Genomic DNA, 25,592 nt, shown 5'->3' with positions numbered 1-25,592 from the left:
GCATCGAAGAAACCATACTTACCATAATAATTAGAGGTGAACCAATATTATAATCCGTGCAACGCACGAGCACAAAATCTAGTAGGCTTATAAAACTTAGTTTATTTTATTACTGTATTGGATTAAACGGGTTAAGTGGGTTAAAAATGACCAGCTAAAAGATAAATGGGTTAAACATGACCAGCTAAAAGATAAATGGGTTAAACAGGTCGGGTTGAGTTATAGAAAAATTAAATGGGTTGGGTTAGGGTTGAGACAAATGACCCATTTATATAATTGGGTCGGGTTAGGGTTGAGGTAGTGGTGACCCGTTTAAAGTTGACATGAACCCGAACACGACACGACCTGATCTGTTTGCCAGGTCTATCTATAGCTATAGACGAGTCAAATACAATAAAAGTGGTGACATTTTTTGCCACCACCCCACTTGTTTGTCATATTAAGAAAGTGGTATTGTATTTGGCCCGTCTTTCATTATAGACGGATAGTGTCCGTCTATAATGAGAATTTGTGTTTCCTTAGATACAATCTTTAGTCAAAATGGGACAATATAAACAATATAAGGCTCCGTTTGGCAAGGCATTTCAGGTACCTGATTTGGTCAAAGTAGCTTAGTTGACCAAAATTTCAGGTACCTTATTTTTTTGTAAGCGTTTGGCAAGTAGCTTATTTAACCAAATAAGCTACCTGAAATGAAATGCTACCTAGAGTAGCATTTGAGATTTCAGGTACCTGATTTGGTTTAATTTTCCGTTTCTACCCTTTAAATCTATACTGTTAAATAATTATCATATCCTTTTACGTTATTTCATCAAAATCAGTTACCTTTTCAGTTAGTTTGCCAAACATCTTTTAATATAATCAGTTACCTTATCAGTTCCTAATTTTCAGCTACCTTATCAGTTACCTTTTCAGGTTTCAGGTATCTTTTCAGTTTTCAGCTACTTTTTCAGGTTTCAGCTACCTTTTCAGTTAGTTTTACCAAACATAGCCTAACTAGAAAAATGAGATAAGCTACATGTTTCATACTTGACTAACTTAAGGAGTTAAGCACATGATTAATCAAGTTGCAAGACTAATTAAATTCCCACATTACATCACATAACACACAACAACAATAGACATCCTCCGTCTCATTCCTTTGTTTACTTTTTTTTTTTTTATTCTTTGTAACATAAATTTTAATAAGTATACAAATGACTGGTAAGAAGTACGGAGTAGATCACAATCAAGAGTTTGACAAGACCATCGAATTGTAATGTTTGAAAAGGGAAGACAAAAAAGAATTATATTAATTTTTCCCCAGTTAAATATACAAGAACAAACCAAGAACCGTAAATTTTAACCCCTCTTTCAGTCATTTGTTTACCTTTTTTATTTTTTTGTGACGGGTATTTTAGTTAAAGGTAGCCAAATGATGGAGATGGAGGGAGGAAGGGAGTAGTATTGTACCTGAAAGAAGAAGTCGTTCGGTCGCCGATTGTCGGTTGGCTGCTAACTTGTGTCGTGGGTTTCTTTTGGAGGGAGGCTGCTAAACCTTGGTCAATGTAGTTATGACAAGGACTGTAGAAATTCAATACTGTAGAAATACGTCATCACTGACATCAATTTCTGGCCGATCACTTGAAGAACTAACGTCAGCGGCAATGACCTGAACTCGCGGTACTCCTGTATGATAGATGGTTTATTATAAATATTCCTATTACTGTATTCGCTCAGAGCAGCCTGCAAATACACCAGAGTTTAATCCATAAGCAGTCAAGCAGATACTCCATTAAGCTCTAACACCTAACTAGATGTGACGATAGTGTTGGGATTAGTTTCACAGTTACAGCAGCGTTGGATTCGGTACATCGTATAAGAATTCAAGCTCCCAACCTACCATGCATCCAAAAACTGAAAAGTTGAGGCCTCAGAATGAGGAAAAGACACACTGACAAAAAAAAAGAGTTGGTTACTTAAGGTCTCAGCTAATCAATATTACATCACTGTAGGAGTGGGATACGAGGATAGCGGTTTGAGAAACAGACAAATTTTGGAATTAAATCACCTAAAGCCTTTTATAATTATAAACATTTCTACGCGCAAGCCCTTAAAACATGGCCGAACTAATAAAAGGCTTCGTCTGACATAAAAAACTGAAATAAATCTGACAGAAGGTGGCAGAAATCAGTGCATCAGTAGAAAAGCAACACAAGGCAAACAAATGATTGTGACGGAGGGAAGGAGGACCAAAGAAAAGTAATATACGCTACCTTCACACTTGCAATAACTTCCTTATCTTGATTCTCGCTGACCCGTTCGCCTATCATAGATTATTCAGTGGCAAATAATATGGTCATCTTCATTCTTCACCCTAGAAACTTGAGTCCTAAATTTCCAGGCTCTTAAGTTTGGCGCAATCATCGATGCTCAGGTAACGCAGGGAAGACAATAAACAGCTCGGAAACTCATTTAAGTTTACGGGCCTTTCACTCAAATTATGACCCTTCTAAAAGTAAGGTAGTTATCAAAAGAACCGTTTTAAGCATTTACGGGTAGTAAAATACTAATTGTGCAGGGTGCAAACTTCTACCACAACTTCAATCACAAAAAATGGAGAATTGATTCAAGGTAAATTATGCATAAACTTATGTTAGCCTATTGTGTTACTACTTATTTATTTAAATTCATATACCTTTCACAAATTTTGAAATTATGTAAACGCCTCTGTTTATTTCAAGCTTGCCCGCTTATCGGCTATCGCCCATCTTTGTTCATATTGCTAACTTTCAGTTTGGTCGTACTCTTTCATTTTCCGAACCAAAAGCTAAACTTAAGACAGCTCTCACACACGATTAAAATAGAGGTTAAAATATAAAGATTGTGAGAGATCTTAAATTAAGACGATCATAAGGCTTAAGCAAGACCAAATCTATTCAAATATTTTGTAGCTGTACATGTACAGTGTAGCAAATTTCTGCAAAACTGCCAGTTTTTTTTTTTTTCCTTATTTCTAATAGGAATTTTTATAATAGTTGGGCCTCAACCATCACCTTAAGGTGTTGGTTGAGTTGGTTCATCTATCAATTTCTTCATATAATTTGTCTACCAAAGTCAAATACCAACTAATGTCACTTAACTTAAGATCTCATAAAATAATAATCGGATTCACGTAATAATGTACGGAGTATAAGATAGAGTGAACTGTGCACACTATTCTCTACCGCATGTAAAAAACTGAGATGTGGTGGATGAGGGGCCAGTCCTCCCCATTCGGTTTTTGGCATCTTTCAATGAGACTCTCGGAACACCGTTCAATGTAAAGCTCCTGGAGAGAGGTGAGTTTGGGCATCCATTTTGGCATGTATTTCAGTTTGGGACAATTATAAATGTAAAGAGATCGGAGGGAAGTGCAGAACTGTAACCCCTCTGGCAATTCCTCCATCTCATACAATCCATACAAATCCAAGGAATGAAGGGTAGCAGCAAGGTTATGCCATGACATCCCACCCAACTCCACTTTTGGACACTCATCTATACGCAACTTCTCCAAGGCAGAAAGATGCTCCAACCATCCTCCTATGCTCTTAAGTTGAAGGCATCTTCTGATGTAGAGGATTCGCAGGGAAGACAACAAACAAGACGAAAACTCATTCACTTCTCCCAAGCTCTCCAAGCTCTCATCTTCCACTATATCTAACTCTACAAGAAACTGAGAGTACTCAATTGGCATTGATTTGAGCCACTCCAAGTTGCTGATTTCCAGTTTACACGATTTGGGATGTGACGACGGATGATGGCGAGGTGTGCTCCTCATACCACCTGCAACGACTTTCCCTAGAGTCATATATATTGAGATGCTCGAGTACCTAGGACATAAAGGAGCAAACAATATTTTTCGCAATGTTTTATAGTCGATCATTCGAGAGGAAAAGAGGGAGATGATACCCACTCTACACGGACTTCGGGCGCTCCCACCGCCATTAAGCTTGACCACGAGGGACCCTAAACCGATCTACGCCACCACCCCTTTAACTTAGGCAACGTATCAATCTCAAGGAAATCGAGGCAGGGAAAGAAGGATGACTTATTGATTTTGGTAGACTTTTGGCCTCTGAATAACTCCAATCTAAAGACCTTAAGCATGTCCATTTCAGTATTGATTTACTTGCTAGTAGTTGAACCACTCTACTATTGTGGTCAAAATCCTTAATACAAAGGCACGTACGAATTTGAGAGCGATTGAAGATACGTGATCGAGTAAGAGTCATCCACAAGACAGAGATGACGAACTCTTTTACCCACACTAGAAGTATCAAACGGCCCCGAAAATCTCTTCGCCCGCTACTTTTTCAGCAATATCATGCAAGAGATCATGAATCTTAAACGAATAAATCTCCCCAAATTCATCCTCGTATATATCTTGGAAAAAACACCTCTGAAGCAATATAAGAAAGTATTCTTCGCCCAAATTCTCGGGGTTAATGTAGCCTTGTGCCATCCAAAGTTTAATCAACATTTTCTTACTAATCCGCCAATCCTTGGGAAAGATAGCACAGTAGGCAAAACAAGTCCTCAAGGAAGGGTTAAGTTGATCGTAACTTAACTTCAATATGCGGGTCATTATAGCATCATTCCTCTCGCTAAGACAGTCTAAGCCTTTGTCGTGAAATGATAACCACTCAGACTTGGATTGACCACGCAGAAGGCTTCCGACTACTCTAATAGCAAGCGGGACATTGGTACACTTTTTTACAATCTCTTTGCCAAGTTTAACCCATTCTTCATCTCTTTCTTCGCCTTGAAACGCCATCCTTTCGAACAAATGCCATGACTCCGGTTCTGACAATCCTTGCAACACATGCACTTGATCACTTCGAATCAAATCGGCAGTTTTTTTCGAGCGAGTAGTTACAATTATCCAACTCCCTCTTCCCCCTACGTTCAAAAACCCTATGAACTTCTGCCATTCATGATAACTTTCAGTCCACACATCATCTAACACGAGCAAGTATTTTTGCCCTCCAAGTTGCTGCTTAACTACATGATGTATGTCCTCCAAAGACATTTTATCACTAACTGAGAATCCTTTCACCACCTTACCTAAATGCCCTTTCAAGTCCAACTGTTGTTGATCCTGATCAGCAATGCAAGTCCATCTCTTCAGTGGGAATGCCTCAGTGATCCTAGGATCGTTAAACACAAGTTGGGCAAGAGCGGTTTTTCCCAAACCTCCCATACCCATAATGGAAAGCAAAGAAACATTTGGGTGATCTACATTATGAGAACCCAACAACACACCTACAATTTTCTCCACATCTTCCTCCCTCCCGATGATTACATCAGACAAACAAGAAGAAGTTTCCTCCTTTGTAAATTTCATAGGCTTAAAGTCAACCTTAAAACTAAATTTATCACTCTTAGTGGCAATTTTGTTCAACTTGTCGTTAACCCTTTTGACTTTACTTGATAGTCTGTGAGTAAGAAGCTTAAACCTGAAAAAAAAGGAGATCACCTTATTGCGTCTGAGTTGCTTTTGTTTGGCAAGGGTTAGGAACTCATCTAAGACATCATCAGCGTCGTAAACAGCATCTTTGAGCTCTTGGATGTAATTCTTCTCCTGGCTGTTGAGTGACTCCTGCTTGGCCTCAGCATCCTCAAGAACAGCTTTGACGGTTTCTACGGTGTTTTGGAGGTCATCAAGCTGGGATTTGCAGTCAGAAATGGAACCCACTGAGTTCATCTGAAGCAAAGTCTGGATTGCACCAAGAATAACTTGAACCAACGACAACGTATTTGATAGCTCCATGATTGTGGGAAAGGAATGATATCTCTGAGTTTTTGTTTTGTTTTTCTGTATGTTTGTAAATGCAAGATTTCAGATAAATGGATAAGCAGGCAAGATTTCAGAACCACATACGCGTTTTGTAAAATTAGTTGACTTGGAAAAGACTTTTGTCATTGAAATGTCAATGCCAAGTAGGCCAGTAGGACTGGAGTTCGGTTAGATTACACCCACAAGGCCACAACTACAAGGCCACAACTACAAGGAAGTAATTATTAATTCTACAAAGGTAACAACTGAAAGTTCGAATAATGGAGAACAAGTCTGAAAATGAAAGGAGTAATTTTCGACACCATCATTCATGTTTCAAGTTCATTATTGTACGTTTGGTCGGTTAATGTGCTGTAAAAATATAGCGTTCTCTCAAATAATTGTACTTAATTCATCTCACTTGCAATCCAAACTCTGGGTTGATCATCCGAATAATCTCATTGGCGGCGGAGCCAAGATTTAAGCTTAGGGGGCGAAAAATTTTAGTGGGTGCGAATTGGTAATGATATAAGGTACACTCGAAAAACTTTCGAAAATTTTAACTAAAAATTCCGAAAATTATAATAATGAGTCTGAAACATGAATGATGTCGGAAATTCCTCTTTTCATTTGCAGACCTGTTCACATTATTATCTAAATGTGATTTGGAATAATAAATAATACTCTCTCCGATTCTTCGAAATTGTATTACCTTTTAAAATTTGTGAGGACGATTTCAATCAACTGATTTCAGGGTGCGGATAATGGAGATGTGAGATAAGTGGTCTAAAAATAAAGGAGTCCAATTATTTGAGTTCACAGATGATAAAATCCACACACTTTGGCACAAGATTTCAAACGACAATCATTAAACTTGACTTGGGGCGTCTCATCTCTTTCCCACCTTTTATTCCACCTTCTCCCTTTACCCTCTTACAATCAATTAAAGATAAGACCAAATATAGTACCCTTTATTCTCCTATTTTCTTCTCATTTGCTTTTTGGAGGTCAAAGTTTTAAATAAGTTGAAAAATAAGAACTATTTATTTAAAAATAAAACATTTACGATTAATATCAATTTTTAAGAAAAAGAAATTCGACAAAAAAAAAAAGTAACATATAGATATTGAAAAATACGATCAAAGGTACGCTTTGGAGACCGCAATAAAGCTCTCTTTAAGAAAATAGGAGAATAGAGGGAATATATTCTAACCGGTTATTAAACGAGAAAGTAGAAAAGAGTAGGTGGATAACACAATTCTCCTTGTTCAAATGTTTTATACATTCAATTTGATTTTGCCCATCAATTTTGAAATCAATTTAAAATATGATTGAAACTAGGGTATATGATTACAGATACTTAATAATGATCAGAAGGATTAAGATACTCCGTATCAAGTAAAGAATATGACTAATTGACTATACCAGTACGGCATTACCACAATCACGGAAACGAGGTAAAACCGTAAAATGAAACGAGTGGAGCAAAATTGTAAAAAATGTACCAAGATGAGAGAAATAAATAAGACAAAACAATAAAATTAGATAATTAGATAAGGGTAAAAGAATTACCACAGTAATTAAAATCTTGACTTGATCTCAGTTGGATTTACTTCGTCTCTACAAATGAATATTTTTGCTGCTCTTTCCTTCTTCTTGTCTCCCAGCATTTTTATTTGTTTTTTTGGGTGTGAACCATCATCTGGTTTATTTGGTTTTTGGGCGTGAATCATTTGGTTTAGTCCGTATTCGAGTCGGGTGTATGTGTAAATTTCCATCTCCATTGCTCCTTATACACCTGAGTTTGCGTTTATCTTTGATTAAGTTACAAACTTGTTTAGGCGGTCTTACACAAGTCTATTGTAAAACAAGTTAGTTATTGAAACTATTTACTCACTCTTATTCTAGATAACATTTCCTATTTTCTTACCCAAGATGTGTGAGTCTAGTGGAATTCCAGGGTAACCTCAAAGCCTCCTAAGGAGGAATTGCGAGGTCCTGGGTTCGATTCCCTAGATGAACACTTTCCGGGGACTGGCCGCCGGAGAGGAAATAATCCCGCGGAAAGAACTCACATGGTACGGGCGCCAGCAGCGGTGGGGTCTCAGATCAGGGAGGATCCAACCTCCTCGTCATCAAAAAAAAAAAAAAAAACATTTCCTATTCAAGGGTAACACGAGAATTAAGGAAACCCGAATTAAATAAGCTAAAGTATTGTGGTGGGTGAGTTAATTGGAAAGAGAGAATGTATTGTGGGGTATTATTGTGGGTGAAATGATTAAAATAAGTAATGTTGTAAGATAAGGTGATTAAAATAAGTATTGTTGTGGGGTGAGATGATTAAAATAAGTATTAATTAAATTTTACTAAATAAGGAAAGAAAAAAAAGTATTGTGAATAGATAAAAAGAGGAAAGGAAGAATATTATTATGGGTTAATTGATGGGAATAATCCCAACTATGCCTGTCCTGCTTAAAATAATCCTAACTTTTCAATAACCCAGAATAATCCAAGCTATCTCATCATTTAACTTTAATTGATATCCTTCTCTTATTTACCTATTATCACCGGTAAGAGTAATTGTTTCTAGGTTACCTTTCCTTGGTTTTAGAATCTTCTTCCCTTTTCCTATACTTTACTGTTCTTCCTCCCTTTCATTTCTCCAGATTTTTAAAATTTTCTCCCTCCATTTCTTTCTATGGTTCACTGTTATTTCTTTTCTTCTTTGATACAAGATTGGAAGGCTTGCCCTCCATGCTTATGACCACCATCAGTCGTGACCTTCAGCCACTATCATCACCACATCAACCCGGAATCAGCTGAGGCTTGACCACCATGCCACCACCTGTTCTACCTCTCCCTACAACACCTCCTCGTCTTTATCTTCACCACGTAAATGAAACCCGAACCAGACAGCTCGTCCTCACACCTGTGAGCAACCCACCATGATCTGGGCCCATTCCCAAAACCACCATCATCTCCATCTTCAATCTAAAACTCCGAATCGAAAACCCGAGTCCAGTTCACCACTTCAACTTTGCCATTAGCAATTCGATCCCACACCCCGTCACCGGGACAAATTCGAGCACTCTCATGGATTCGCCCAACCAATTAAGATGAAAATAAATCAATAATTGAAGGAAAATAACACCTAAATAAAAAGGATAATTTTATAAGAAATACCTAAACACAACAATTAAATACAATCAAAATAATCAAAATCATTCCAAATAAACCATTTAAATCACAAAATGTAAAATAAAAATTAATGTCAAAAGGGTAGAATATGTAAAACAAAATAAGGTTAATAGAAAAAATAAAAGAATAAAGTTACCGTCATCATTGAGTTTGATACAATGGCATCTAAAAGGGGAATGAAGATGAAAATAACCAAGGATGATGATGATGTTCAGTTGTTCACTTAGGCGTACAAGCGAAGGTGAAAGTGTGAAAATGAAAATGAGTAAGTTAGTAAAATAAGGGTTTAAGATGAGTTTATGATAAGGGGTAACCTGTTCAACAGGTTGCCTGTTCATAGGTGGGATTATTCCCATCAATTAACCCTATTATTATTTAGAATAAGAGGGAGTATGATTTATGAGACTAAATAATTGTATGTTTAACACAAACACAATAATCACATGTTTATTTATACGATAAAATATGACCATTTTACCATTTTAAATAATCACAAGATAATTTTATCTTTTCCGTCTTTATTATTAAATCTCGTCTTATGTTGAGATCGTCTCAAAACAAAGCTACTCTTTTTTGTATAACCGTCTTACAATTAGATTAAATGTTCTCTAGTTACTTCACATTTTTTTTGGTGTTCGAGCTTGTATTTTTTATCTTCCCTAACAAAAAATTATTTTAACTATTTTAATTGTGCGGAACCCCAATTCCTTATACCCCTGTCACCCAACACCGGTCTTTGTAATCGAACTGTAGATTTTTTTGGAATAAATTAGCATTGTAAATAAGCGAGCACTTTACTGTGTTACCAACAAATTCTGAAGAACTTATCAAGTGAGACATAGTTTGGTCGTATAAGCTATAAGCTTCGCCATGAAAGTTGTCGATCCAACAAGCAAACAGATTTAAACAATAACAGTTCAGAATATATTGCAATGATACGAACTTAGAAATCTTTTCAAATAAGCTTGTTATCAACCAATGATTAAAAACAATTCTTCAAAAATATGGTAGCGAATATATGTAGAGTGTATAAACAAACATGTTATCAACCTGTGTCGATTATGGTAGCAAAATTCTTCAAATATATGTAGAGTTGCAGTGAAATATCTAGTCTCTAGAGTGTACAACGATGTCATAGCTGTCGGAGTTCATATTATTTGACTACCAAAGTCAAATAACGACAATATAAATAGAATAAAGGGACTTCTAAACAGGGGAGTGGAATAATAAGTATAGCATATCAGCACCTATAAATTTCAAATTAAGCTAAAATCCAATGAAATAAAAATGCAAGCCATATATTTGTACAGACATTGTGCACAAGTCGTAGCTAGGTTTCCCATAAGATGAATGCTTCCATTTTTGTGTTAGAAAAGGAGGAATTGATTTTGAATGAGATAATTTTATTAATGCAATAGGTTACAGTATATATAGGTTTACATATGGACAACTTATAGAAAAAGAAATAACCTAGTTTCCTAAACTATACACGAGATATGGAAAGAAATAATTACAGTCGGGATGGAAAGAGTAGCGAGCAAGTCATAACAAATATGGAAAAAGATACAAAGATATGCTAATGATTAACACGCCCCCGCAAGATGGACGATCCAGAGGAGAGACCAATCTTGGAGCATAAGAAGGTAAAACGCGGACGAGGCAAAGGCTTCGTAAGAAGGTCGACAATTTGATCGAGCGCAATGTGTTGAACTCGTAGTTTCTGAGAAAGAAGACGCTCTCGAACAAAATGAAATGATATAGCAACATGCTTCATGCGAGAGTGAAACACGGGATTAGCAGAATAGTGTGTGGCACTCAAGTTGTCACAGTAAAGCACAGGAGACGAAGGGAGAGAAATGCCGAGGTCAGTTAAGAGAGCATGAACCCATTCAAGATCAGCAGTGGTGTCAGCAATGGCACGGAATTCGGCTTCAGTAGTGGAACGGGCCAATGCACGTTGCTTGCGAGAGGACCATGTGATAGCATTTCGACCGAGATAAATAATATAACCAGAGGTGGAAACGTAGTCATCCTTGTCACCAGCATGATCAGAGTCACAAAAAGCATGAAGAGTGACAGGGGAGTTTCGATAAAGTTGTAAGCCAATGTTGGAAGTACCTTGGAGATACCGGAGTAGTCGTTTAGCAGCAGTCCAATGTACATCAGTCGGAGCGGACATAAATTGAGCTAGCTTATTAACAGTAAAGGAGATGTCGGGACGAGTCAAGGCAAGGTATTGAAGACCGCCAACAATAGCACGATAATCAGAGACATTAGTAATTGGCGAGCCATGGGAGCGTAGTAATGGAGGATGATGAACAATAGGCGTGGGAAGAGGCTTGGCATCTTGCATATGGTGACGTTGAAGAAGGTCCAGAATGTACTTGGACTGAGTGAGTAACAGGCCGGCTGAGTTAGGGGTAACTTCGACACCCAAAAAATAGGAAAGGGGACCTAAGTCCTTGAGAGAGAACCTGGCAGCAAGCTTGGTGATAAAGGAGGACAAAATAGCAGTGGATGGACTTGTGATAATAATATCATCAACATAAACCAAAAGATAAATAGGAGAGGACAGTGTAGTATTAATGAAAAGAGACGGATCAGCGGGAGAGAGACGAAAACCGTACTGTAATAGAGCAGACTTGAGTTCATTGTACCAAGCTCTCGGAGCTTGCTTGAGACCGTAAATAGCTTTGGAGAGAAGACAATGATGAGACGGAGAGGAGGCATCAACAAAACCAGGAGGTTGCGCCATGTAGACTGTATCAGACAAGGAACCTTGTAGAAATGCGTTATTGATGTCAAGTTGACGGATAGACCAATTGTGAGAGACAGCAAGTGATAAAAAGAGACGGACAGTAGCCGGTTTTACAACCGGACTAAACGTTTCAGCATAATCAAGACCCGGTCGTTGATTAAAACCTTTTGCGACGAGCCGAGCTTTATATTTGTGAATTGTATTGTCGGGATTGTATTTAATCCGAAAAACCCATTTACAACCAATCAAGTTTCGGTCAGGCTGAGGGGGAACAAGGGACCATGTTTTATTGTTGGTGAGGGCAGTGAATTCTTCAAGCATGGCAGCATGCCAGTGGGGTATGGATAAGGCTTCTTTTGTGGAGACGGGAAGATGGTGCGGGTTAGAGACAACGGCTGTTTTGGCATAGCGCGGGTTGGGCTTGCGAATGTTGTTTTGTAGACGGGTGGTAATATTGCGAGGTGGGGGAGGTGGAGGTGGAGGTGGGGGAGATGGTGGAGAAGGAGTGGCAGGAGAGGTAGTGGCACGGGTAGGGGTGGCAGGGGATGTAGTTGGACTGGCAGGTGCAGGGGAAGTTGTGGAGGGTGTCGTAGTTGATGTTGAAGGAGGTGTGGATGATGTCGTGGGTGTGGCAGAGGGGACCAGGGAGGAGCTGGGAGTTGGCGTATCAGATGTGGCAGGGGAGGAGGTGGGAGATGTCATGGATGCAGGAAGTATGGGGAGGAGAACATTACACCAGCGGGTTGCAGCATAATCAGTGGTGGAGGGGGAACCAGTAAGTGTAAGATAGGGGAATGTATCCTCGACAAATTTGACATGTCGGGATGTATAAAGACGTTTTGTGACAGGGTCAAGGCAGTGATACGCACTCTGAGAGGCAGAGTAACCTACAAAAATGCAAGGAGAAGAACGAGCTGCTAATTTATGGGAAGCATATGGGCGGAGCCATGGATAGCATAAGCATCCAAAGCTCCGTAATTTGAGATAATTTGGTGGTTTGTTAAATAATTTAAGATAAGGAGAAGCATTTGAGAGGGATGGTGTGGGGAGTTTATTTATTAAGTATACGGCAGTTGAGAAGGCATGAGGCCAGAAATCTAAGGGAAGATGTGCGTGGGAAAGGAGGGAGAGACCGGTTTCAACGATGTGACGGTGGCGACGTTCGGCATAGCCGTTGTGTTCCGGGGTGTGAGGAGGAGAGGTAAGATGGGTAATTCCATTTGTGGACAGAGATGGTGTAAGTTTGATATACTCGCCACCATTGTCGGAAAAGACTTGTTTGATGGAGCGATTAAAAAACTTTTCGACGAGAGCTTTAAATCGTTGGAAAACAGAGAAGGTGTCGGACTTGTTTTTGAGTGGGTATAACCAAATGTATTTTGTGAAATGATCAACGAAGATTACGTAGTATTTGAAAAGATCGTAAGAGAAGACGGGAGAAGTCCATACATCAGAGAATATTAATTCGAGTGGAGCATGGGAATGTAAAGAAGAATCGGAAAAAGCTAGTTTGTGACTTTTATTAATATCGCAGGCATTACAATTTGAATAATCTAGTGACGGAATATTTAAAGAGTAATTGCTGCGTAAATAAGATAGAATAGACTTTGATGGATGCCCTAATTTGTGATGCCAAGCAATTGATGGAGTGAGGATGCCGAGGTGAGCTTGAGGAGACGGAGGATACCACAGATAGACGCCATCTTCAAGATTTCCTTGAAGGAGCACCTGACTCGTCGTGATGTCCTTTATTTGAAAAGCAGAAGAAGAGAATTCAATCTTAGCATTATTATCATGACAAAACTGAGAGACGGAAAGTATTTTACGAGATATACGAGGCACATGTAAGACGTTAAAAAATTTTAAAGAGTTAGAGGAGGTGTGAACAAGGAAGGAACCTATAGCAGAAATAGAGAGAGATGTACCGTCACCAATTATGACATCGTCTGAGCCATCGTATGGAGAGTGAAGGGCAAGATTAGCTAGATCATTGGTGATGTGATGACTAGCACCACTATCAACAATCCAGGGACGAGATGAGGAGGGCACGGTGGCAGCAGCCGTGTGAACTTGTGGTGGGGCAGAGGAGCGGGTTGCTGACCGAGGAGGGGGAAAGGGTAAGTCAGGGAGGGTGACATTGGGGAAATCTCGCTTGAACTTGCGACATACAGTGAGGTAATGGCCAGGGAATTTGCAGTACTGGCAGCGACCTTTGAAAGGTGTTTGAGGCTCTGTTGGAGAGTAGGGTGGGGGTGTGGGAAGTATAGGAGGCTGTGAGGAAGTGCGAGGGTACGAGCGATTGGAGTTGGGACGGGTTTGAGCAGCCAAGGCGGTTATAGGGTAGGTGGATGGAGGGGTAGTTTGTTTGATGGTTAGTTCGTGATTGATTAATTTTTCATGAAGGGAATCGAAGGAAATCGTTGTGTCCCGTGCTCTGACGGAATCAATGACAGGTTGATAGGTGGAGTCAAGGCCGCGAAGAACCTTGGCTATGATGTCTTCGGCATCCATTGGCTTGCCGAGTGCTGCAAGTTTGTCAGTGTAGGATTTCAGTTGTGTCATGTAGTCTGAGACAGAAAGATTGCCTTTTGAGAAGGAGTCAAGGGTGTCCTTGATTTGCAGGATGTGACCCCTAGAGGGGTTGGCATAAGTGTGAGCAAGGGCGAGCCATGCTTCAAGGGAAGTGGTGGTGTTGGTGAGGAGAGATGCGATGTTTGTGGGTAGCGTGCCAATGAGTGCACCCAAGACAAGTCGATCTTGGCGCTGCCAAGTGTGAAGGGCGGGGTTGGATTTGGTAGTTTTTGTGGTTTCATCAGTTAGGGTAGCAGGAGGAGCGGGATGGGTGCCATCGACAAATTTGAGAATGTCGTATCCGAAGAGGATGTTCGAAATTTGTGTTTTCCAGCTAAAGTAGGTGAGAGGGGTGAGTTCTTTGCATTGTGAGAGGTTGACATCAATGAAGGGTGTGTTGGGATCGTTAGGGTTGGGAATCATGTTGCCATGAGGAGCCATGGATTGAGGAAGGGGACGGGTGAAGGGTGGGAGACCGAAAAAAAATTGGTTGTGTATGTAGTAAGACGGATCTTACAAGCTCGATACCATGTTAGAAAAGGAGGAATTGATTTTGAATGAGATAATTTTATTAATGCAATAGGTTACAGTATATATAGGTTTACATATGGACAACTTATAGAAAAAGAAATAACCTAGTTTCCTAAACTATACACGAGATATGGAAAGAAATAATTACAGTCGGGATGGAAAGAGTAGCGAGCAAGTCATAACAAATATGGAAAAAGATACAAAGATATGCTAATGATTAACATTTTGCAGTTGTGAGAAATATTAAAATCTCCGTCGAAAACCAAATCAAATAACAGCTGAAGCTAAAGGAGTGTCCTGGTCTTAGCATGCTCATAATTAGCTTCTTGTCACAGGTTAATCTATGTACCAAGTACCTGTGAAACGCCACTGAGAGTTGCCTGAACAACACAAAGCACAATTCAGAATGCAATGCTCCTGAGTACCGGTGAAATGTGGATGATAACTATAAAACCCTACACAAGTCTAACAATAGTTAAAACAAATATTCTCCAATTTCTAAACACAGACACTCGAATTAAAACTGTTCTATAAACTACGAAGGTTAACACAATAATTGCTGCTATCATCATTATTATCTCCTTATATCTCTAACATAATAGTATGTGATAATAGAATAATATTCCCACAATATCATACTCCGTATCATTTTATATTCTACAGAGTGCCTGTATATGATAACACTATCCTCTACTCTGCCAGTCTCTAAATTCTGAGATGTGTCGATGAGGGCCAGTCCGCCCCATTCAGTTGTTGGCATCTTTCCATTAGACTCTCGGAACTATCTGTCTTAATATTAAAACGGGTCATATGTCCGCCCCATTCAGTTGTTGGCATCTTTCCATTATACTCTCGGAACCATCCGTCTTAATAGAGTACATGCACACTATTCTAGTATTCTCTAGTCTCTACTACACGTCAAGACATGAGATGTGTTGGATGAGGGGCCAGTCCACGGAATAATGTACGGAGTATAAGATAGAGTGAACACTATTCTCTACCACCACATGTCAAGACGTGAGATGTGCTGGACGAGGGGCCAGTCCTGCCCATTCGGTTGTTGGCATCTTTCCCTGAGACTCTCGGAACACTTCCCAAGACAGAGTTCCTGGAGAGAGGTGAGTTTGGGCATCCATTTCGGCAGAGATATCAGTTTGGGCCAATCTATAATGAAAAGAGATCGGAGGGCAGCGCAGTACTATATATATCCCTTCTGGCTTTTCCTCCATCTCTTCAAATCCAAACAAACGCAAGGATAGGAGATAACGTTGTTGATACTTGATAGATCCATGATTGTAGGACTTGAATTTTTCTTGTTCCCTTTCTGTTTTTGATGTTTTTAAATGCAAGATTTCAGAAATATAGATAAAGCACATCACATTAGCATATCAATACACAAATAAGCTTGACTTGACTTAATTGTCAAAATGGTGTCTATATAAGCTTGAATATTCCAAACCAAAACTAAATGACCCCAAACCTCATTTCACCCCAGTTAGTCCCTTTCTTTCATATCTCCTTCCTCGGTAAGTCTTTCTTGTGACGGATATATCCCTTGCAAGATTCTAATGGGTCAAGTGGGTAATACTTGACCAGTCGTAAATGAGAATTTGTGCTCCTTCTAAGTTCCAACCCACGACTAATAACCCCAATAACATCACCGAACTCACCATCACTATCTTCAACCTCTAACGTCAAATTTACCAGATTGGTCAATATATATTTAGGCCGAAATCTACTAATTTCACCTTCCTTTTGAAATTTAAAAAAAGTACACGCATATAGCAATATTTCTAGTTGACTAGCATTTCAAACAATACAGACTAACAAATCTCACCTTAATCCCTACGCCTAAAATCGCCATTAGAGAGTAGTAAAAATCGCCAAAAATTTCTGGCTGATCACTTGAAGAACTAGCTTTAGCAGCAATGACCTGAACTCGTGGTACTCCTGTATCGCTCAGAGCAGAAAAAAACTCTTGGAATTTCAATCTCCATCTTGTACATAGCTGTAAAAAAAAACAATCTCGAAGAGAAATTTCAAGTCTAATACCATAAACAAACTTCCGATTTTCACGAGTACAAAAGAGAAGAAAAAGACTCTTGGAACTGCAATGCAAAAGCAAAATGTCATTAGGATATCTTGATTTGATATTTTGAAAAGCATCATAGATGGAAATCACCTGACCGGATGTCAACAGAGGGTATATGTCGGAGCTCGGTCCAGTCCCCCTCATCTGGATTTCGGAATCTTTCAGTTACAAACGGACAATCCCTCACCTCCAGCAGCTGCAAGGAGGTAAGGTCCCGCAATATACCTGCATTTAATTGGAGGTTCTTGCAGTGCGTTATCCGCAGTGATCGGAGAGAAGACAAGCAACTTATCCATTCGGGGAGGGATGTAAGAGAAGACAAGCAACTCCGTAGGGAACGACAGCCCTTGAATGTCTCCGCAAGCTCTGACAAACTCTCTATGTCATCATTTCCAAATATAAGAATGCTACTTAGACCTTCCGTGGTAATCAAGGTTGTCTACTTGCACCTCCCTTAATTTGATTGAATCGTTCTCCTGGCCCAAACTCGTGATACATAATTCTTTTTTTACACCATACAATTTCAGCTTTTCTAGGCTTATACAAGCAGGAAATGACGTCAGTTTTTCACACACAGCAATGTCCAACTTGGAGAACCGGGAAAAACAAGGCTGTACATGATTTTTACAGTCTATATCTTCCCCTCTCCACCATCCTCTCAACTTACGCACATATGAAATTTCAAGTTCCTCGAGGGAAGGAAAAAAGACTTCTCTACTACTGCCATCATGGGTTGAATCCTCTATGTACTCCAATTTATCCAAAGAACGAAGTGACAGAGACTTGAGATGCACTAGCAATACCATCCAGTTTCTTCCTAATTTTTTTAACCTCTCGAGAAAAAGAATACGCGGCACTGAGTGTATTTTTCTTCGAAGAAAAGAAGCACCGTACCTTTTCAGAGAGTTTGCCATCCTTGTTGTGCAACTTAAGCTCAGCTAGAGTACGAAACTCATCGAACAAATCATCAGCATCATAAACAGCATCCTGGAGCTTTCGAATATAGTCTTGTGATTTGTGGGAGAGTTGGGCCTTAGACTCGGCATCAAGGAGGACTTTCCTGATGGTGGTGATGGCATCCGACCCCACCACTTCAATCAGTTTCCCTGCAAGACTGATTCCGATTTCGGCCATTAATTTCTAAAGTATGAAATATAAAAAGCGCACTTAAAACTATGAAATTTCATGCATCTCCCCGGAAAATGAGGTATATAAAATCATGAATGTGACGAGACAGATTACCGCCATCAAGTACACGGGTATCATCGACAGCCGCCCTCGTAATCATCCCGGCACCTTTGCCTTGGGTTGAATTCAAGTACAATATAGCACCAATGCTCACTAACTCTTGTAAATGACAGTCTTACATAGTTAATCCAGGAAAAGACCTTTGAGGACCGTAATACATGAACAAACTATGACTATATGAGTATATGTATATGAGTATATGGGAGTAGTATATACAGAGTACCAAATAATATACTTCCGCCATCCCAACTATACCGTCTCCATTTGGTTAACGAGCTTCCCAAAATTATTGTCGGCGTCTTAAATCCATTAAATAAAATAAGTAGCAATCACCCCACATTACTCCCTCTATATCTTTATAATGTTTCCACTTCATTAAAATACTCCTCACATATATTCAAGAAATGGGAACATCATTAGAAAACGGAAGGAGTAAGTACTAATGCTTCATCTTGATTCTATTGTCCCCATTTCCTTTCGCGCAAGAGTAATGATATTTCATCCCTTTTCCTTAGCAATTAGTCTTGCTATAGACAGGTATATCCGTCTATAGCTATAGGCGGGTCAAATACAATAAAAGTGGTGACATTTTTTGCCCCCACCACCCCACTTGTTTGTCCTATTAGGAAAGTGGTATTGTATTTGGCTCGTCTTTCATTATAGACAGATAGTGTCCGTCTATAAAGAGAATTTGTGTTTCCTTAGATACAATCTTTAGTCAAAATGGGACAATATAAACAATATACCTAGAAAAATGAGATAAGCTACATGTTTCATACTTGACTAACTTAAGGATTTAAGCACATGATTAATCAAGTTGCAAGACTAATTAAATTCCCACATTACATCACATAACACATAACAGCAATAGACATCCTCCGTCTCATTCCTTTGTTTACCTTTTTTTTATTCTTTGTAACATGAATTTTAATAAGTATATAAATGACTGGTAAGAAGTAGATCACAATCAAGAGTTTGACCAATCGAATTGTAATGTTTGAAAAGGGAAGACAAAAAAGAATTATATTAATTTTTCCCCAGTTAAATATACAAGAACAAACCAAGGAACCGTAAATTTTAAACCCTCTTTCAGTCATTTGTTTACTTTTTTTTTTTTTTTTTTTTTTTGTGACGGGGTATTTTAGTTAAAGGTAGCCAAATGATGGAGATGGAGGGAGGAAGGGAGAGTAGTATTGTACCTGAAAGAAGAAGTCGTTCGGTCGCCGATTGTCGGTTGGCTGCTAACTTGTGTGTGGGTTTCTTTTGGAGGGAGGCTGCTAAACCTTGGTCAATGTAATTATGACGGGGACCGCGGATGTGTCAATACTGTAGAAATACGTCATCACTGACATCAATTTCTGTCTGATCACTTGAAGAACTACCTGAACTCATGGTACCCCTGTATTCGCTCAGAGCAGCCTGCAAATACACCGGAGTTTAATCCGTAAGCAGATACAAATTTAAGCTCTAACGCCTAACTAGATGTGACGATATTGTTGGGATTAGTTTCACAGTTACAGCAGCATTGGATTCGGTACATCGTATAATAATTCAAATTCCCAATCTACCATGCATCCAAAAACTGAAAAGTTGAGGTCTCAGAATGAGGAAAAGACAGACTGACAAAAAAAAAAAGAGTTGGTTACTTAAGGTCTCAGCAAATCAATATTACATCACTGTAGGAGTGGGATACGAGGATAGCGGTTTGAGAAACAGACAAATTTTGGAGAATTGATTCAAGGTAAACTATGCATAAACTCATTTATTTAAATTCATATACCTTTCACAAATTTTGAAATATGTAACAACGCCTCTGTTTATTTCAAGCTTGCCTGCCTATCTGCTATCGCCCATCTTTGTTCATGTTGCTAACGTTTCAGTTTGGTCGTACTCCTTCATTTTGTGAATCCAAAACTTAACTTAAGACACCTTTCACACACGATTAGAATTGAGGTTAAAATATAAAAAGATTGTGAGATATCTTAAATTAAGACGGTCTTAAGGCTTAAGCAAGACCAAATCTCTTCAATTATTTTGTAGCTGTATTTTGTAACATGTGACTATGGTAGCAAATTTCTTCAAAACTGCCAGTTATTTTTAGTTTTTCTACGATATACCCCTTTATTTTAGAAATCATCTTATATACCTCTCTACTTGTTTAACTAGTCCATAATCAAATCATATAACTCCTTACAGCTTCACATCTTTCTCACATGGATTATCTTATTCATTTGAACTCTTGAATCATCCTCACTATAATTCAATTACTGCAAGTCATATGCTCCCATTTCACATTGAGTATTAGCAAGGGGAACATCCCATGTGTGTACTTTAGCCAATTAGCCATACTAAACGACGAGAGGGAGAATTATGCTTGAAAAAATTCGTTCAACAAAAATTGGAGAATACAAAATACAAAAAAAAAAAAAAAAAAAAAAAAAGTTGGTTCATATCATTTGACTAGCAAAGTCAAATAGCACGATATAAATAATGTCACTTAACTTAAGATCTCATAAAATAATAATCGGATTCACGTAATAATGTACGGAGTATAAGATAGAGTGCACACTATTCTCTAATCTCTAGTATATGAAAAAATCTGAGATGTGTTGGATGAGGGGCCAGTCCTCCCCATTCGGTTTTTGGCATCTTTCTTTGAGACTCCTGGTCCTGGAACACCTTTTAATGTGGAGTCTCTGGAGAGAGGTGAGTTTGGGCATCCATTTTGGCATGGATTTCAGTTTGGGACACTTCTCAATGTTAAGAGATCGGAGGGAAGTGCAGTACTGTATCCCCTCTGGCAATTCCTCCATCTCTTTTAATCCAATCAAATCCAAGGATTGAAGGGTAGCAGCAAGGTTATGCCCTGACATCCCACCCAACTCCACTTTTGGACAATATTGTATACACAAACTCTCCAAGGCAGACAGATGCTCCAACCATCCTCTTATGCTAACAAGTTCCGGGCAATACAAGATGTGTAGGGTTCGAACGGAAGACAATAAAGAGGTCGGAAACTCATTTACTTCTCCCAACCTCTCCATTCTCTCCTCAGACTCTATTTCTCTCTCTGAAAGAAACCGAGTGTACTCGCTTGGCATTGATTTGAGCCACTCCAAGTTGTTGATTTCCAGTCTCGTCAATTTGGTACATGACAAGGGACGAGGTGCGCACCTCATATCTGCTCTGGAATCAAATATTTTGAGCTCTTCGAGTTGCGGACATAAAGGGACAAACATCATATTTTCACACCATTTTATACTGAGAATCTTTAGTAGAGGAAAACAGGGAGATGATTCCCACTCTACTTGTGACCCTGATTCTGATCTCCGCCACCATCCTTTTAACTCAGGCAACCAAGATAAACAGAGGTTATCGAGGCTGGGGAAGAAGGATGATCCTTCATCCGAGACAAGTGTTTCTGAGTCCGCCACATATTCCATATACGGCGATCCTGAAATCTCTAGCGTCTTAAGGTGGGGCAGTTTCCCAATTTGCCAAGGCAGATAGAGAAGCTCACTGCATTCTATCAGCAAAGTGACAAGATTAGGGAAATCGAACAACGCCGAGTTATCCCCCTTCCCTGGCCATCTCGGTATTGTCTCACCATGATAACCCTTCAACTTCAATACCTTGACATCACGATGAGGCTCCATCTCTTCCAGCAATGCTTGCTCAGACTCTTTGCTTCCATACTCCTCTCCACGTCTAAAGTTAATTACAATCGTCTGTAGGTGTTCCTTACTCCTTAAATAGCCTCCCCCACCATGTTCTTCCTTCACAAATTTTGCATTTTTAAGAACTGCTATTTCAATCGTCAATTCCCCTTTCAATTTGTTCAGGTGCTTTAGGTCTTCCAACCCATTAAAGCATTGCTTTGAATCTGAACCTGCCCGCTCACCCACCACAAATTGGCATAGAGTTTGCAGAGAGCTCAACATACTTATGCCGGCCGGCATATGACTCAGCGCATCACATTCAGCTACATTTAAGGTACTTAGATCAACTAGCTTGCTCACATCATCCGGCAGTTGTTCTAACCAGTAGCAAGAATGTAAATTCAAAGTTTGGAGATTTACTAGCTTTGTTATTGACTTGGGAAGAACTTCTAAACTACTGGATGAGAGGTCTAAACTCCTCAGATGCAACAGTTTACCTATTGATTTTGGTAAACTTTTGGCACGTGAATGACTCAGATCTAAAGACCTTAAGCATTTCCATTTTGGTATTGATTTACTTGCTAGTAGTTGGTCCACGCTACTCTCCTTGTCAAAATCTTTAACAAAAAGGCACATACGAATTTGAGAATTATTGAAGATATGTTGTGCGTAAGAGTCATCCACAAGAGAGAGATGACGAACTCTTTTACCCACATTAGAAGTATCAGAATTGAACCTACAAATCTCTTCGCCCGCCACTTTTTCAGCAATATCATGCAAGAGATCATGTATCTTAATATAAGAAAGTACATCCTCGGGTATCTCTTGAAAAAAACACCTCTGACGCAATATAAGAAAGTACTCCTCGTGTATCTCTTGAAAAAAACACCTCTGAAGCAATATAAGAAAGTACTCCTCGCCCAAATGCTCAGAGCTATGTAGCCCTGTGCCATCCAAAGTTGAATCAACATTTTCTTGCTAATCACCCAATCCTTGGGAAAAATAGCACAGTAGGCAAAACAAGTCTTCAAGGAAGGGTTAAGTTGATCGTAACTTAACTTCAATATGCGGGTCATCATGGCATCATTACTCTCACTAAGACGGTCTAAGCCTTTGTCGTGAAATGATAACCACTCAGACTTGGATTGACCACGCAGAAGACTTCCTACTACTCTAATAGCAAGCGGGACATTGGTACACTTTTTTACAATCTCTTTGCCAAGTTTAACCCATTCTTCATCTCTTTCTTCTCCTTGAAATGCCATCCTTTCGAACAAATGCCATGACTCCGGTTCTGACAATCCTTGCAACACATGCACTTGATCACTTCGAATCAAATGGGCAGTTTTTTTCGAGCGAGTAGTTACAATTATCCAACTCCCTCTTCCCCCTGCCTTCAAAAACCCTTCGAACCTCTGCCATTGATCATAACTTTCAGTCCACACATCATCTAACACGAGCAAGTATTTTTGCCCTCCAAGTTGCTCCTTAACTACATGATGTATGTCCTCCAAAGACATTTTATCAGTAACAGATAATCCTTTCACTACCTTCGCTAAATGCCCTTTTAAGTCCAACTGTTGTTGATCCTGATCAGCAATGCAAGTCCACCTCTTCAGCTCGAATGCATCAGTGATCCTAGGATCGTTAAACACAAGTTGGGCAAGAGCGGTTTTTCCTAAACCTCCCATCCCCACAATGGAAAGCAAAGAAACATTTGGGTGATCAAGATTATGAGAACCCAACAAGACACCTACAATCTTCTCCACATCTTCCTCCCTCCCGATGATTACATCAGACAAACAAGAAGAAGTCTCCTCCTTTGTAAATTTCATAGGTTTATACTCAATCTTAAGATTAAAGTTATTAGTGTTGGTGGCAATGGTTTTCAACTTGTCATTAACCGTTTCGACTTTAGTAGAGAGTTTGTGTGTAAGATGCTCAAATCGTGAAATAAAGGATTTTACCTTGTCAGAGAATTTATCACTATGTTCCCTGAGTTGCTTCTGTTTGGCAAGGGTTAGGAACTCATCTAACACATCGTCCGCATCGTAAACAGCATCTTTGAGCTCTTGGATGTAATGCTTCTCCTGGGCGTTAAGAGGGTCCTGCCTGGCACCAGCATCCTCAAGAACAGCTCCGACGGTTTCGACAGTGTTTTGGAGGTCATCAAGTTTGGATTTGCAATGAGAAAAGGAGAGCATTGAGTACAACTGAGGCAAAGTTTGGATAGCAGCAAGTATAGTTTGAATTACAGCTAAAGTTGTTGCAGGATCCATGATTTTTGTGGGAAAATGAATGATCTCACTGAGTTTCTCTTGTTTTTTTTTTGGGTTATGTTTGTAATTTGTAAATGCAAGATTTCAGATTATAAGTTCTACTCCATTATTAAGTAGTAGCAAACTAGCAACTGTAGCAAGTAGAAGGGCTGACAGCTGACTTGGTAAGGACTTTGTAAAGATTAGTCACCACATGTTTACAGCACATCATGTGGTTCATAAATAGAGTTGACTTCGTAAAGACTTTGTCATTGACAAGTCAATGCCCTTAGGATTGGAGTCGACTTCGTAGAGACTTGATTTTGAGCTGAGCGAAGCCCAATATAGAAAATATCTAATGAAATAGTTTTTGAGAAAATGATAATTGACCCCCTTAAATTTGTCCAATAAAAGCATCTCTAATGATAAGCTAGTGACAACAATTTCAAGCTATAATTTACTCCTCTATTTATTTATTCAATTTCCAAATTTCCAAAAACTTTATTAATAGGATCACTATTTTCCTATTCGTTAAATTCCACTTGTGGGTCCATTTAAGCAAGTAGCTCCATGAAGCTACTAGCTTAAAAAAATTTGGGCAAAGCTAGTCTATATGGCCAACTTCAATGGTTGATCTACTAGCTTGCAATTTTATAAAATTGCAAACAAGTCCCTAAAATAAATCATTGGAGATGTTCTAATACTATGTAATAAGTATTAATTCAATTTTTCTTGTAAACTAAAATTGTATCATTATATCTTTTATTACAAATTTCTTGCACAACTCAAAGAAATATTTGTGCTTGATGTATCCACCAACGACGTAAAAAGTTCAACACGATACTCTAGTTGCTTAACTGCCTTGTTTGGCAACACAAATTCTCATTGAAGACATGACATATCCGTCACAAGCTGAGGACGGATACCATTTTATCTCACAATGTACCCACTTTTTCTCTCTCTGCAACACTATTCATGTGGTCCCCTTTCTCCACTAACCCATTTTGTTACCATTTTATCTCACAAAATATCCGTCACAAATGGTAACCCGTCACAAGGGAGACCAATTGGTTTGGCAAATACTCCCTCCATTCAACTCCACTTTGCAACATTGCTTTTTGCGCGGGTATTAAGAAACGGATTAAAAAAACTATTAAAAGTACATAGGGAAAGGGAATGGTGGGGTTAAAGATATTAAAAAAATATAAAGGTGAGTTTTATAGTGGATTTGTGTGGGGTATGAATGACATTTTTTGTAAATATAGATTTTTAATAAGGATAGAAAGGTCTTTTACATGTCCAAATAAGGAAACCTGTAAAGTGGAGTTGAATGGACGGAAATAGAATACTTGTAAAGTGGAGTTGAATGGAGGGAGTAGTAGGCAAGTGGGCAGTATTCCTAGAATTTGGGAGAGAGTATTTTTCTTCCTGCGTTTTCTTACTATTTTCTTATTTTGACTCGCATATTATACGCTTAATA

At 39.0% G+C, this 25,592-nt stretch overlaps 2 protein-coding genes and 1 long non-coding RNA gene across 10 annotated transcripts; all 3 read right to left on the bottom strand.

Moving 5' to 3' along the window:
- Positions 1-1,257: 1,257 nt before the first annotated feature.
- Positions 1,258-3,798, bottom strand: LOC141611144 (uncharacterized). Its single transcript, XR_012528526.1, has 2 exons — positions 2,256-3,798; positions 1,258-1,725 (listed from the first exon to the last, which is right to left on the bottom strand). It is a non-coding gene; the product is annotated as an uncharacterized LOC141611144 (long non-coding RNA).
- A 184-nt stretch (positions 3,799-3,982) lies between these two features.
- On the bottom strand, positions 3,983-9,261 carry LOC141611140 (putative disease resistance protein RGA1). Of its 2 annotated transcripts, none has more exons than XM_074429594.1 (3): positions 9,132-9,261; positions 7,370-7,595; positions 3,983-5,836 (listed from the first exon to the last, which is right to left on the bottom strand). In XM_074429594.1, exon 3 carries the CDS (start codon positions 5,789-5,791, stop codon positions 4,298-4,300), a length of 1,494 nt encoding a protein of 497 aa, XP_074285695.1. In that variant the 5' UTR covers positions 5,792-5,836; positions 7,370-7,595; positions 9,132-9,261; the 3' UTR covers positions 3,983-4,297. The 2 variants fall into 2 exon arrangements, with proteins under 2 accessions (XP_074285695.1, XP_074285694.1); XM_074429593.1 differs by lacking the exon at positions 9,132-9,261 and adding an exon at positions 8,393-9,047.
- A 5,651-nt stretch (positions 9,262-14,912) lies between these two features.
- On the bottom strand, positions 14,913-24,408 carry LOC141611143 (uncharacterized). Of its 7 annotated transcripts, none has more exons than XR_012528522.1 (6): positions 23,822-24,313; positions 19,976-20,124; positions 19,395-19,614; positions 17,043-18,061; positions 16,693-16,963; positions 15,328-16,179 (listed from the first exon to the last, which is right to left on the bottom strand). XR_012528522.1 is itself a non-coding variant. In XM_074429598.1 (5 exons), the coding sequence occupies exons 1-2, from the start codon at positions 24,131-24,133 to the stop codon at positions 19,516-19,518; spliced, it is 411 nt and encodes a 136-aa protein (XP_074285699.1). In that variant the 5' UTR covers positions 24,134-24,285; the 3' UTR covers positions 15,328-16,179; positions 16,693-16,863; positions 17,842-18,061; positions 19,395-19,515. The 7 variants fall into 7 exon arrangements, 2 of the variants coding, with proteins under 2 accessions (XP_074285699.1, XP_074285697.1); XR_012528523.1 differs by having other exon boundaries at positions 16,693-16,805; positions 16,908-18,061; positions 23,822-24,311; XR_012528525.1 differs by having other exon boundaries at positions 16,693-16,863; positions 23,822-24,311.
- Positions 24,409-25,592: the final 1,184 nt, after the last annotated feature.

The sequence above is a fragment of the Silene latifolia genome, chromosome 11 (assembly GCF_048544455.1).
Source record: "Silene latifolia isolate original U9 population chromosome 11, ASM4854445v1, whole genome shotgun sequence".
NCBI classification, from domain to species: Eukaryota; Viridiplantae; Streptophyta; class Magnoliopsida; order Caryophyllales; family Caryophyllaceae; genus Silene; species Silene latifolia.
This window is presented reverse-complemented; position numbering and strand designations above follow the sequence as displayed.